The sequence below is a fragment of the Poecilia reticulata genome, chromosome 3, assembly GCF_904066995.2.
Source record: "Poecilia reticulata chromosome 3, P_reticulata-male-v2, whole genome shotgun sequence".
NCBI classification, from domain to species: Eukaryota; Metazoa; Chordata; class Actinopteri; order Cyprinodontiformes; family Poeciliidae; genus Poecilia; species Poecilia reticulata.
Window position 1 is genome coordinate 10,757,831 of NC_088832.1, and position 12,883 is coordinate 10,770,713.

At 38.8% G+C, this 12,883-nt stretch overlaps 1 protein-coding gene across 1 annotated transcript; it reads right to left on the reverse strand.

The window, feature by feature from the left end:
* Window positions 1-1,435: 1,435 nt before the first annotated feature.
* Window positions 1,436-9,423, reverse strand: LOC103462110 (mortality factor 4-like protein 1). Its single transcript, XM_008404641.3, has 12 exons — window positions 9,251-9,423; window positions 8,775-8,821; window positions 8,576-8,643; window positions 8,367-8,453; window positions 7,739-7,819; window positions 6,867-6,892; window positions 6,381-6,469; window positions 5,269-5,370; window positions 3,819-3,907; window positions 3,107-3,279; window positions 2,206-2,290; window positions 1,436-1,775 (listed from the first exon to the last, which is right to left on the reverse strand). Exons 1-12 carry the CDS (start codon window positions 9,288-9,290, stop codon window positions 1,691-1,693), a joined length of 972 nt encoding a protein of 323 aa, XP_008402863.1. The 5' UTR covers window positions 9,291-9,423; the 3' UTR covers window positions 1,436-1,690.
* Window positions 9,424-12,883: the final 3,460 nt, after the last annotated feature.

The window sequence follows — 12,883 nt, forward strand, 5'->3', positions numbered from 1 at the left end:
ATGAGAAAGAATAGCAGCAGGAGAATTTCAATAAGGGATTTTAGCACTTTGTGTATGTTGGATGGTGAGAGGAGGAGGCACACCAGCAAACCTTTTGCTGTGTCGCTCATTTCACAGATGCATCATGTTCACAAGTTATGCCTTGTAGTAAAGGTGTCTGATCAGGCTTTCCAGTAATAAAAAATGCATCGCTAATTAATATAAAATGAGGGAAATGACTGATTTAATATTTTTTTTTGTGTGTGTGTGTATTCATTGAGTTACAAAGCAACAATAAAAAAAGCAAATATTTAGAGTGAAAAACAATTTTCACACAATTTTAGTGTTTTGCAGCTCTGAAAACATATGGTAAGTTGCTGCTATTTGCTTTTAAAACACATTCCTCCAGTTTTCCTTCTTTTCAGCAACAACTATGCACATCCTTTCATGCATTGTTTGCTTTGCTTAAACTCTGGGAACATTTAATTACTTTATCAATTATATGCAAACAGAAATCTCCAAAGTAGTGTCTTAAAACCAAAAACGATTTTTGAGGGAATCAGACAGAACTAGAGAGAAATGCTGCCCCCTTGTGTTGTGTTACATATCACGCTGTAAGGGAAATATTTATTTTTTTTACCCAAATGGATCAACCTTTAACTCTTTCAAGACAAAATCAACATCATATGTTTAACTTCATTTTTTTAAATCCTGGACATGTTTTTAAACTAGTAAATCATTGCGCTTTCATTAAATCAAATGAATCCGGGGTTCAGCTGGTTGCTTATTGTAAGTCTTCTGACTCCAGCTGTGCTGGGTTGTAACAAGAACCAGACTGCTGTTGAATACTGTAATTATTATTTAATAATTCATACATCATTACTTATTTAGATTTATCACAGGGTATTTAGAGAATAAACATGAGTAAATTAAGCAGGTTTAATGATTGTAACATAAATAAAACGGCATGAAAAGATGACATTTACACTGAGAATTTAATTAGCTCTTTTTTTTTTAAAATAAACTCACATTTGCATCAGAACCCCCCACCCCCCAAAAACTTTTCAGATGAATATAAAATAAAATTTTTTACAAAACAAATCTTGGAGGTTTGACATATACCAAAGCAGAGAGGAGGTTCTGTTGTTTTCAGAAGATGACATCTAACTTATTGCATCTTTAAAGAACAATGACAACATCAAATCGTTTAAAGACGTAACCTTTGTAGACACAGTAAACAATTTGGACGTCTTTAAACAACTTTTTCTTTTTTTCTTTTCCATTTTTACAAATTGATATAAATGCACAACATAGAAACATTTTTATTGTTTGGCTGCTAACCTTGTAGTTCGTCATTGATTCGCAGCTCACGTGGCCAAAGAAACATAAATAATGATAAGCATGCAATAGTAACAGGCACCTCTGCTGGAAAAAAAAACTAAACACAAAAATAGGATAAAGTTGGCTGTTGAAATGACTGTGAAACCGTTTATTTTGTCTCTTTTTAAACAAAGTGATATCAAAAGTAGGTTATGTTTTCTTCCCCTGCAAACTGTCACGAGCGCCTAAGATCTTTTCGGAAGAAACATGTCAGCCGAAGTGAAAAAGTTAATCCGACTCTTCAATCCACACTGAGCTAATGGTTATTTTTACTTGTGGCCTGACAGGGTGGTGATGCGTCTCGTTCAGAGTGCTGCATTGCTGAGAGCTCTCACACAGCTTTGCGGTGGTACTCAGGGGGTGCGACCTCGTAGTCGCCGGCGCTGAAGAGGCTGGCCGAGTTCTTCACCAGGTACCTGGAGAAACAGTGAGACTATTTGTCACCAGTGGAGCAGCGTGGAATCTGCTGCGGCAGAAAAGCTCGTAGAGACGCACAGGCGTTTTTTTGTGTTGGATATATTGACGTTTTTATTCAGAACTCATGCAAGATACTGAATTAAACAAAAGCAAATAAGCTACAATGAATAATCTACATATTCTGTCTTAAATCTCCATGCAGCAGCTCAATGTGCAGTATGTTGCAGCCACCGTCAAAGCCATTCTGATTTAAAAAAAAACGCAAAATAGAGCTGCTTCCTGAGCAGAAAAATCGATTTCATAGCCTTCGTTTCAAAGCATTTCCGCCAAGCGTGGCTGCACTAATGTGAAAGTGGAAGGAAGAAACTAGTCATCTGAGAATCAGACAAACATGACATGGAGGCTCTTGTGCCGGGAGGCGGAGCTTACTTGAGGAAATCTTGGAGGTAGCTGAGCAGCAGGGCCAGACTCTTCTCGTCCAGTAAAGTGTACGCCAACATGGCTCCGATACGAACTGTTGATGAATAAGAGGAGGAGCAGAAAATTTGTTCTTAATTTATGCTTTTAATTCTTACTATAAACAATACTAAGAACTATAGCTGGTTAAAGCTATCAGGTTACATATGTGAAATCAGGAATAGGAAGAGATCAAATGAAAAAAATAAACCCAAATAATTCATTCATTCCTAAGGTTTGATGTAGCCTAATTTATTTGCTTGTCCGTTTATAAAATCAAAATGACTGTCATGATTATTATATTGGTTTAAAAGTGGAACATAAGCATGAAATATTTGGAAACAAGTGCATGTAAATAATTTCATACACGTAGTTGGACAAGTGATGAGTCAATATTTTTGCCTAATTAACAAAAAGTAAATTGCTTTAGCAAATTATAATACATTTTTAAAATCAGAAAGCGTTTCCCATCAGAGAAAGTGAACGTAATCAACTGATCAAATAAAGCTTGTTGGTCTGAAATAATCTGACTCCAAAAGGAGACAAATCAAATGTTTCAGATTCTACATGTGGGTTCAAGTATCCGAAAAAAGTTAAATAGCATTTACACGACATGGCTGTTTCATTACGTAACTCTACAGGGCTGCAAGATGACTCTACGAGTTTTGATTTATAGTGATGGTTTTGGTTTATCTAGGATTAAGTTTGTGCAAAGACAAACATGCTGCTACTAGAAAGTCCAGTTCAGCTTTTAGCAAAGAAAATAAATTTGTCAGGTGATCTAAAATCAAACATTAGCGCGCACTCAGTGAATTGTTCACCCCATGATAATATTAACCGTGTTTCACTTGAGGTGCTTTTCGTTCGGACGCACCAAACAGACGCAGCAGGTGTGGAGCTCCGTACACCTGAGACATCGGCACGTCCGGGTGCTCAGACAGGATGTCGGCGTACTGCGGCCTCTCGAACTTGTAAAGCAGCTGAGTGCCCAGCATGACGTTGAAGTACTCCCGGATCCCAGCAACCACCTCGTTCACGGCGTATTCCCTGCAGGAAAAGAAGACTGAATCCATTGCACCAAACAGCACCTCAAAAGCGTCCAGTCAAAGTCCTGGAGTGAAATGCAGCCTTCAAGAGAGTAAGTCATCGCTTTTGAGCTCAAACCTCCTCCACATGTTTAGCATTGTGCCATTTTAATGCACTTATAGAAACCCGTAAGAAGACGAGAAGACGTGGGGGAAAAAAAATACACCAATGCCTGTAAACAAGCTAAAGAGAAGAAAATATTTTTCTTATGGCATTTTAAATTCAATCCACGTGAAGTGCAATTACAGTTGAGGCAACTGAACACGGTGAGCAGCACAAGCAAACCTCCTCCTGGCGTAAAGCGCAACAAAGCAATAAAACTGCTCGTAAAGTGGGTTCGGAGGAGGAAAGTAAAGACGCTAATGTGGAAAACACATTATGTGACAGGCGGTGTAATGAGGTGGACACGTGAAGCAAGGCTGACAGGATGTTGATGTCTCTTGTCTTTTGACATTCAGAAAACATCAGGTGGGCGGGGGAGGAGAAGGTGAGCATCTTACTTGTTGTCTGAGTTTCCTTTTGATTTCTTGTAGTTTGCATAGTCCTCCAAGATCACATCCACGCTCTTCTTAGCAGGCAAGTGAAATAACTGGAAGCAAGAAAACAATAAATGATTTCTATTCAAAACTGAAGGCTGTGATGCATAGCTGTGTTCACGCTTCATTTTGGAGCGTAATGATAACATTTCCTGAGAGCCTCAGTCGTTCAGGTTGGACCATGATTGCTTTAGTTTTCCCATTTTCTTTATAACTTAGGACACAAAATCTCCTTGTTGTTCTGGGGCCTGAAACGGGTAATGAAGAATGAGGAAAGAAGAAAAAAAGGGTGGGATGGATGAAAAGAGAGCGACAGCCGACTGCAGACTTAACAAGTCGGACAGATGAATTAGCATATCTCCTTTGCTGTATTTTTTTTTCTCTCAAAACACTGATTTATGTCGAAAAATTGTTCCAAGTTTTTAGTTTGATGATTCAACCTTGCAAACCTGCTGTATTGTATTCAGTGTGACAAGACCTTCTCCTTTCAGACTTTTTTTTTTTTCCTCCACCGCATGATCACGAACCTTAACATTTAAAAGCCAATCGAATCCGGGACGGAGCTCTTAGGGTTTGTTAGGAAGCTTCCTGAAAACTGAACAGTCTGACCTCCAGCTGAACCCGGTGGAACATGTACTCCTGGGGAGATTGGAAACTGTTTCTAATGATCTCCGCTTGAATGAACTCTCAGAGCAGAACGACGGAGCCCAAACGGGTTGGGATGTAACCCTTCCTGGCATGACGAGCAGCATTCTCCAAGACAATCCGAGTTTTTGCTCTTGACTTAAGCAAACCAACATACAGACAAGAGATGTTTACACTTGGGTGCAATTTAAGCACTTAGTTTTTTTATTAAATCATGGAAGTCGGGTTTTGTTTTTCGTGCTTTCAGCTGGTTTTGCTTGGTCAAAAAACAAAAAGAGAGATTGTTTGGTAACGTGTTGTTTATTTTTAGCTCGAGAAAAGCAACTTTCTTCAGACCTGATGATGAGAGCTGGTAAGATATTTTTTGACATCCAACACAATCTGTCATTAAGAAAGCACACTTCTTCTTGTACTTTTCACATTAAAGCCAGATTGTTGTTTTGTACTGTCATGACATCATGTGTGAGTCGACTGGTGGGATGAGCTCAGAGCCCTGTGGACTCTCTGCAACCAAAGGCAGCATTAGAAACGGCAGAGTTGTGCAGGTCTCAGCTATAATCCACCGTCTGCTTCATTTGATAAAGGTTGGTAAATATGTCATTTAATTTCTCTCAGGAAGATTATAGCAGCAAGACAGCACACCTGTCTTATTTTTTTGGGCAGCTCTGATATTTCACTCGTTGTGTAGCCGGGTAATTCCTGAGCTGAAGTGCAAGACAGGAAGCTTGTTACAGGGTGTTTTGCGGGTGTGTGTTTTTTGTCTTCACACCTGTTTCTGTCGTGTGATGAGGTCCCAGTCGTCCACCAGCCAAGGTTTCAGCTCCTCGGGAATCTTCACCTTCACCTCCACACGGTTCGCAAACATTTCCTCCTGGGTAAACACACGCCTCATCTAATTTAATACTGTTGCAATACATTTAAAGATGTAAAATAAAAACAGCAAGCGATGGAGCAGATTCCTCCTTTTCACCAACTTTTCATCCATGAAGGATCACATAATAAAAACAAAACAAAACATATTCCACCTGATCTGAGCCAAGTAATGGCAACAAAAGGCCACACAATTCAACCCGCTAATTCCCGCAATTAGCATCAGTTACACAAAAGGACAAATTCACAAACAGTTCAGTATATTCTGTTTGCATAGAGTAAGAAATGGCAATGAATGACATTAAGTCATACCAACTGTAAAGCATGGTGTTGGAAGGGAAATGCTTTGGGTTTCATTTTGATCCACAGAACTGGGGATGCACCGATATGAACTTGTGAGTCAATATGGATATCTAGTATTAATATTGCTATTATGGCCACTAATATTTTATTTTAGTAATATTTTTTACTAGTACTATATATATATCTCCCTACTCTATCAACATCACTGCTGACATTGTTTCTTTGCTTCAATTTAAAATCCCACAATAGCCCAACTGCGTGAGGTCAACGCTTCAACTAGTGAAACTCAACCAAAAAGATAGAATGCCATAAAACAACGACCTCAAACATTGCTGAAAAGCTACAATAGAAGTTTTGCAAAAAAAAAAAAACTAAAGATGCTAAAATGGCTCCAACAAAAACCCAGGCATATGCTGGGTGAAATGCTTTGACGGTATATCGTCAGAGCTAAATAAACCTCTATAGAAGCACACAGAGTTAAAAACGACAGTCGATTCTGCTAAATTATTACTGCAAATATGTGAGTCAACAGATGGTTATTACTGTGGATTAGAAAAAAAAAGAAGAGGTGTTTGCTTTTCGCCATTATTACAAAGAACCAAAAGAAAAATGCTGAAACAAATGTTGACTGACAAAATGATGCTACAGTGTTATTACAGTAAAAAGACGTAAACCCGAGAATATTCCCCAGTAGGTGAGGTTACGTACACACTCGACTGTTGGGTCGACTCGCGCTCGTTTCTTCCGTGGTGCCTGGGGTGTTTCGCCACTGCTGGTGCCTTCGCCCGACCCGGGGACTGAGCAACACATGAAGTGTGTTTAAACGTAGGCACAATTGTTATTAAATCACTTTTGATAGTAAAACACAGCTCCTCGAGTTTACAGCGTCTCATTTAGCTATTTACTATACTAATTTTCTGTCGCTTACACACATTCACTGTCATTTTCACACATTTACAGTGTCTTCAGAAACACAAACTTCCAAAGGAATAAACCATAACATTGTTCCCTTTTGCTTAAATTAAAAATGTAAAAAAAAAAAAAGCTTTGGAAAGTTTTACCTAAAAACCACCTTGATGCCATGTGTATAAACGATGTAAAACGTTTATGCATCTCGATCACTTTATATTTACACTTTTGGCAAAAATATTCATGTATTACAATAGACTATCAAACTCAAAATATTTTACTTACTTTTCTGTTTTGCCTTTTTAATTTTCCTAAAATGGATGAAACATATGTATGAAAGACGGTCAGCATGACAAACAGGTGTATCTTTTAGGATTCAACAAATGCTGCATTACATAAATGTCAAAACTTCAAAAATGGCAATTTTTGAACATTTTAGTTTTTGATGGGTTTGATATCAACCACAACAAATGATCCATCCATCCATCCATCCATCCATCCATCCATTTCCTTTACACCCTTGTCCCTTAGTTGGGTCGGGAGGGTTGCTGGTGCCTATTTCCAGCTAACGTTCCGGGCGAGAGGCGGGGTCACCCTGGACAGGTCGCCAGTCTGTCGCAGGGCAACACAGAGACACACAGGAGAAACAACCATGCACACACATTCACACCTAGGGACAATTTAGACAGACCAATTAACCTAACAGTCATGTTTTAGGACTGTGGGAGGAAACCGGAGTACCTGGAGAGAACCCAAGCATGCAACAACTGAGAACATGCAAACCCAGAACCTTCTTGCTGCAAGGCAACAGCTCTACCAACTGCGCCACTGTGCAGCCCCCCGCTCTTGCTCTTCTTTCAAGTGACTGTTGAGTTTTCTGAACAAACCACTAACTAATCAGAGTTTTACCTTTCAATAAAAGTCCAATTTAAATTACGCAATGCACAAGATTGTGTAGTAGAACATGCAGTACATTAGTGATATTACTCTGACAGCAGAAAGAGGGTCTGCATGTATATGCATGAACAGTAAAATAGTACTTTTGTAGGACATTTACTTATGATTTCCATATCTAGTATGACAGCAATTGTCCTCAAACATACGTACAGGAAAGCATGAAACAAAAAACAAAGCAAACTTAAAGTAAGTAAACTTACAGATCGACATTTTTTTGCTGCACAGCAGCAATCTTCTTGCTTGGTGCTAAACCCCTCATCTTTCCCTCAACATAATGATCCCTGAAAAAGAAGGAAGACAGAAGTAGTTATCAGGAATATGTCGCAGTGCAGACATGTAAATATATGCAGCATCATGGTCATTACGGGTTTCCCAGCAGGATAATATCCCACGACATACAGTACAGTACAGTCGAATAAACAGGAAAACTGTTCACAGAGTTCAAACTAAACTTTCTTAAGTTGCTATTTCAGCTCCTAAACATTAATACAATAGAAAACTTGTGGGAGTTGAAGAGAACAGAGCATAAACAAGGACTCTGGATTTTGAGAGACTGTGCAAAAAGGAAAGGTCAAAGATTCCCCCTCTCTCTCTCTCTGTTTGCTGCAACCTTGTGAAATGTTCCAGGGGAAGACTAATGGCTGCCGTAGAGGTAAAAGGCACTCGTACAAAGTCAGCAGTGCACAAATAGTTGTATAACACTGTTGAAAACAGCTGAAGTAATCAAATCAAAAAATTACATTCATAAAAAAAGAAAGAGAGAGAGAGAGAGAGAGAGAGAGACGTCTGGTAAAACCCACATTTCTGTATACAAAAGCATCAACTCACTGATTGGCCTTTTGAAGTTCTCTTTGTTTTGCAAGGTTGCTGTCCACATATTTGAGAACTCTGCTTTCAGGAACCCATTCATCCCAGCTGCAAAAATATATATATAAAAAATATGAGATATGAAACACAACCGCTCTCTGATAGACAAAATAACTCCATCAACAGCATTTGTTAGAAAAAAGAAAAAAAACAACCACCAGGCTGCTCACTTTTTGTTCCAGCCGCTGTAGTGAATGAAGTATTTTATCTGCTTGTCCTTTACGTTGATTTTGACACACTGGAAAGCAAGAAATACAAACACATTCCCGTTAAGTTGGTGCCAGATATTTGCTTTTTTCTTCTTTTTTTTTTTTTTTTTACATAAAGGAAACAGATAATAACATCCAAAATCCCTTCTGGGAGACAAACCTTTGCCTCATAGAGCAGTGGCCCATGAAAGCACAGGACTCTTTCACCTGGAAAGGAGAGAAAATCATCACACACGCGCACACACACACAAACAAACGAACATGTATGCTTAAAAACTGCATTTTCTATTTAGCGTATAATGCTATGCAGCGGGTTTATGTGCCAGCTGATTGATGCATCCACTGTGTGACAATTTATAGATACAGCCCCCCCAACCCCCTCTGTCTTCCTCGGGGAATTTATGTTTAAACGCCTCCATTTTAAAACGATTCACAACAACAAAAATTCATCCTCAGGAAGATTTTAATCGGATTATTTCGACTAAAAGCTGTAACGAAGCCTTTCTGTCCCTTCCTGGGGAGCTGCTCCAGCAGAATAAAAACAACAATAACAAACCCGCCCCCTTCCTCATCCAGACATTCAGAGCCACCATCCGTATCATTTCCCCCCCTCCACACACACACACACACACCAACCTTCTTGAAATTTCGGCTTAGGGTCCTGTTTTGGCGCCATTCACAGACTCAGCTGGTCGGATCTCTGAGTGATCAAACTCGAGCATTGCCAGAGCCCATTTCCTCCAGACGCACTCCCCTCCGACATCGAGGAAGAAGCCAGAGATCAGCTTTACTGCTGCGGGTCACCTGACCACGGTGGAGCCGTCGAAGCCGTGGTGCGTTCAGGTGCTGCGCCTAAAACTCCGACAAATAAAAGACTGTGATGAGATTTGTTTCAAGGACGATCGCGTGAGATGCTGTATCGCTGATGGAGCGGATTCAGTTCTACACAGCCTGGCATTTTTATCCATTGCTTGGAAAGGCAATAACGACAGCGTCTGGGCCGACGGAAGTCAAGTATAGAGCTAAATTGGGGCCATAAAGCTCGTTAAAAAATAATAATAAAACTGACTGTTAAATCAGACTACAATCACTAGGTTAAGTGTAACTTCTATGGAAAAAAGCAGAAAGAAATGACAAGATGAATGTTAGAAAGTACTGGAAATCATGCATAACTGGAGAGAAATGGAAAAATGGTCAGCATTTACTCCAGGAGCCAAAAGCAGCATAAGTATATAAATAGTTCAGGATAGCATGCCACTCTAAGTATCCAAGCTTCTTTTTTTTTTTTGTTCAATTTTAACAAAAGTCCAATGTTATAGTCAGTCTTTACCTCATAGACAATAACTGGGGCTCAGTTATTGTCTATGCAGTCTAAGAGTAAAGTGTAAAGTTTTGGGAGCAAATTGTTCTAGGCTATATATTGGAGCTCAGTTATTATTGACTTCATGTGAGGAGGGTAATTTTAAATTTTATGTTATCATAAAAAAATATTTTCCATATTATTATAGAAAAATCACTCAGTTAATTACACCAGAAGTCTTAACGCAGCATTTTAGATAAGCTGCAGGCCTTTTATTGGATTTTTATAGGTCTCCTGTAAATAAAGAATCTCTACAATTCAGCCTTATTACACATTCATACAACATTTGTTACTTAAACATGGACAGACAGGCAGATTTAAGTGTGTGTGGAGTTGCTATAGTAGGCAGGGACATAAAATATGTTAATATGTGAAATAGCTGCTTCTACAAATGATTTGATGAATGATTTTACTTGAAATGATTTGATAACTATGGTTAAAAAAAGACTAATCTTGAAAAACTAAATGCTAATCATTGAAAAACAGCATCAGCAGCATAATAACCTCATAAATCACAAAGAGGTTCCAAAGACCCTGTGTTTTATGGACATATTTTTCCTTTTATGGCGTTCCAGTGACTGACCAAAACAAATTGCGTATACTTTCCCTTTCTTTTTTTTTTTTTTTTTAGAGCAATGACCGTCTGGCCTGGAAATCAAGTGGCGCATGTGAAAACAAGCGAATGAAATCGACACTTTGTGGTTTCGGCGCCCTACAGGAAGATGACCTACACGTTGATTTATTACATCACAGCTTCTCAGCTTTTTCTGGCTACATAAATTTCTCATGAAACGAAGCCGTTACATTATCATGCAAGACAAATCGCAGTTCACATCTGTGTTATTTCTTCCAAATAGTAGTGGCAGACCTCCAAATGGATCAAGTGGTCATTCATGTGTTTGTTGCCAGCTGTCGCAGAAATACTGACAGTCTGCTTCGAACTAGCATTTTAGAATCCATGGCCTACATAAAAAATACTCAAATTAAGGCATGTCTTCAGAATGATAAAAGCTAAATCTGCCAGAAGATGCAGGTTTTTATTTTTTTAAATAAAGATATGAACCAAAAAAAAGGCAGCTGCAGATGCTTCTAAAACCCCCCGAGGGTTGGATGTACAGCTCGAAATGAATTATCCTTTCAAAACCAGTAAACATCTTTTCAGCTCCTCAAATGGTGTTTACCCGTGGATGGAGAAGTGGAGTACGCACAGAAAGTGTTCTCTTCATGCAATTCCTCTGGGGGCTTTATTGATGAGGTCCTGCATGAGAAAAACCAGAGGATGAATGAAAATCTGTCATATAAAGTCACGGGAACTAAAAAATGCCCTAGGTTTCTGGGGAGGCGAATGAACGTGCACACTAAATTTACTTCAATTAGGTATTTTTTGGACAATGTCAGTGAAAATGCTCCAACTTTGTATTGCTGACTTTATCATAAATCCTGCCTCAGTCATTATTTTTTATTTTCAAAAAATAAGAACGTATCACAAGAGAGTTTAGCATTTTATAAACGATAATCTACGGAAGAAATCTACAAAAAGTGGAGCGATGATTCGTAAATTCCACCAAATCCTGTAAGAAGTTTTAGAAAAGTAATTTGTAAAACCAATTAAATTTATTTGTTTATTCTGCAAATGGACTAAATTAGTTCTTGTTGATCATTGAGGACTGGGAATATAACATGCACATATGAGGAAGTAACCTACACCTTTTGGGAATGTAATAAAACTTAGAAAACTTGGAACACATAGTAAAGAAATCGACAGCCTTTGGCAAGGAAGCCTATAAATTTCAGAAAAGTAACGCTACGTGTCCTGGGAATACAATCCCAAAAAGTCTATAAATGTGATTTATAAATTACAAGAACATGAAGTATGCAATACCCAAGATATTAACCTCTAAGATCCAGTTAAGCCGTCTATGAATTTCCATAAAGCAATCTTCCTCATCTCCTTTAAAAGTAATCAGTAATATTAAGGAACATGCAAATACCAAGAATGCAATCAACAGATTCTGGGAAAGTAGCTTGACACATATGAGAAAGTAATTTTCATGTTTCAGGAAAGAAATTTGCATGTTAATCTATAAATTAAGTTCAAATGTACTTTTCTTGTGGATCTTCCAGATCTCTATCTTCCCAGCGGGGGAAATCTTCACATATCTGACAAATTCCTAAGCTCTCATGGAAGAAAAAAAGGAAAATGAAACGTAAACACAGCAGAAAGCCTGCGAAAACGTGAAAGTGCCGCCCCCCCTAACTTACCTTTTAAGGTGCTCCAGAAGCAAAAGCTTCCAAGTGCCTTTTAAGAGTGACACTGCACGGTTTCTGCTGAGAAGGAAGTATGTAGATGAAAGTGGCTCCGTCACAAAGAGCAGAAAATAACCCAAAGGTATAAAAGCAGAAAAGGATTTTTTTTTCCTTTCTCTCTCCACAGAATCAAAGAAAAAGGGTTCAGTTTGAGTCAGTGTCTGTGATGAAAGATGGAAACTTTACAGGTTCATGGTCGACAGCTGCTTCCTGCCCTTTCTGTTCCAAAGTTTAGCATTTCTAAATTGGAGGACCAGCTCTCAGCAGCCCAAGACACAGCTCTCTTTCTTTTCACTCGGAAAGAAAGAGAGAGCCGCGTGTCTTAAATGCAGAGATGAAATTCCCTAACTCTGTTTGTAGACAGTTTTTACTATTTGTCATGTTCTCACTGTAGGATTTAAATCTTTTTAGGATGATTTAAAAGCTCCCAAAAAGAGCTTCAAGTCTCTTAATTCAGAGCTTTATGAGAGCAGAGAGGGATGTTCTGCTTTCTTCCTGCCCAGTGAAACCAACTCCAGTCAGAGCCGAGGTTTCCTGAGGACAGAGATAAGGCTGTGTGATTGAGATTAGACAGCAGGAAGTAGATCCAGAGGTAGCTCGGT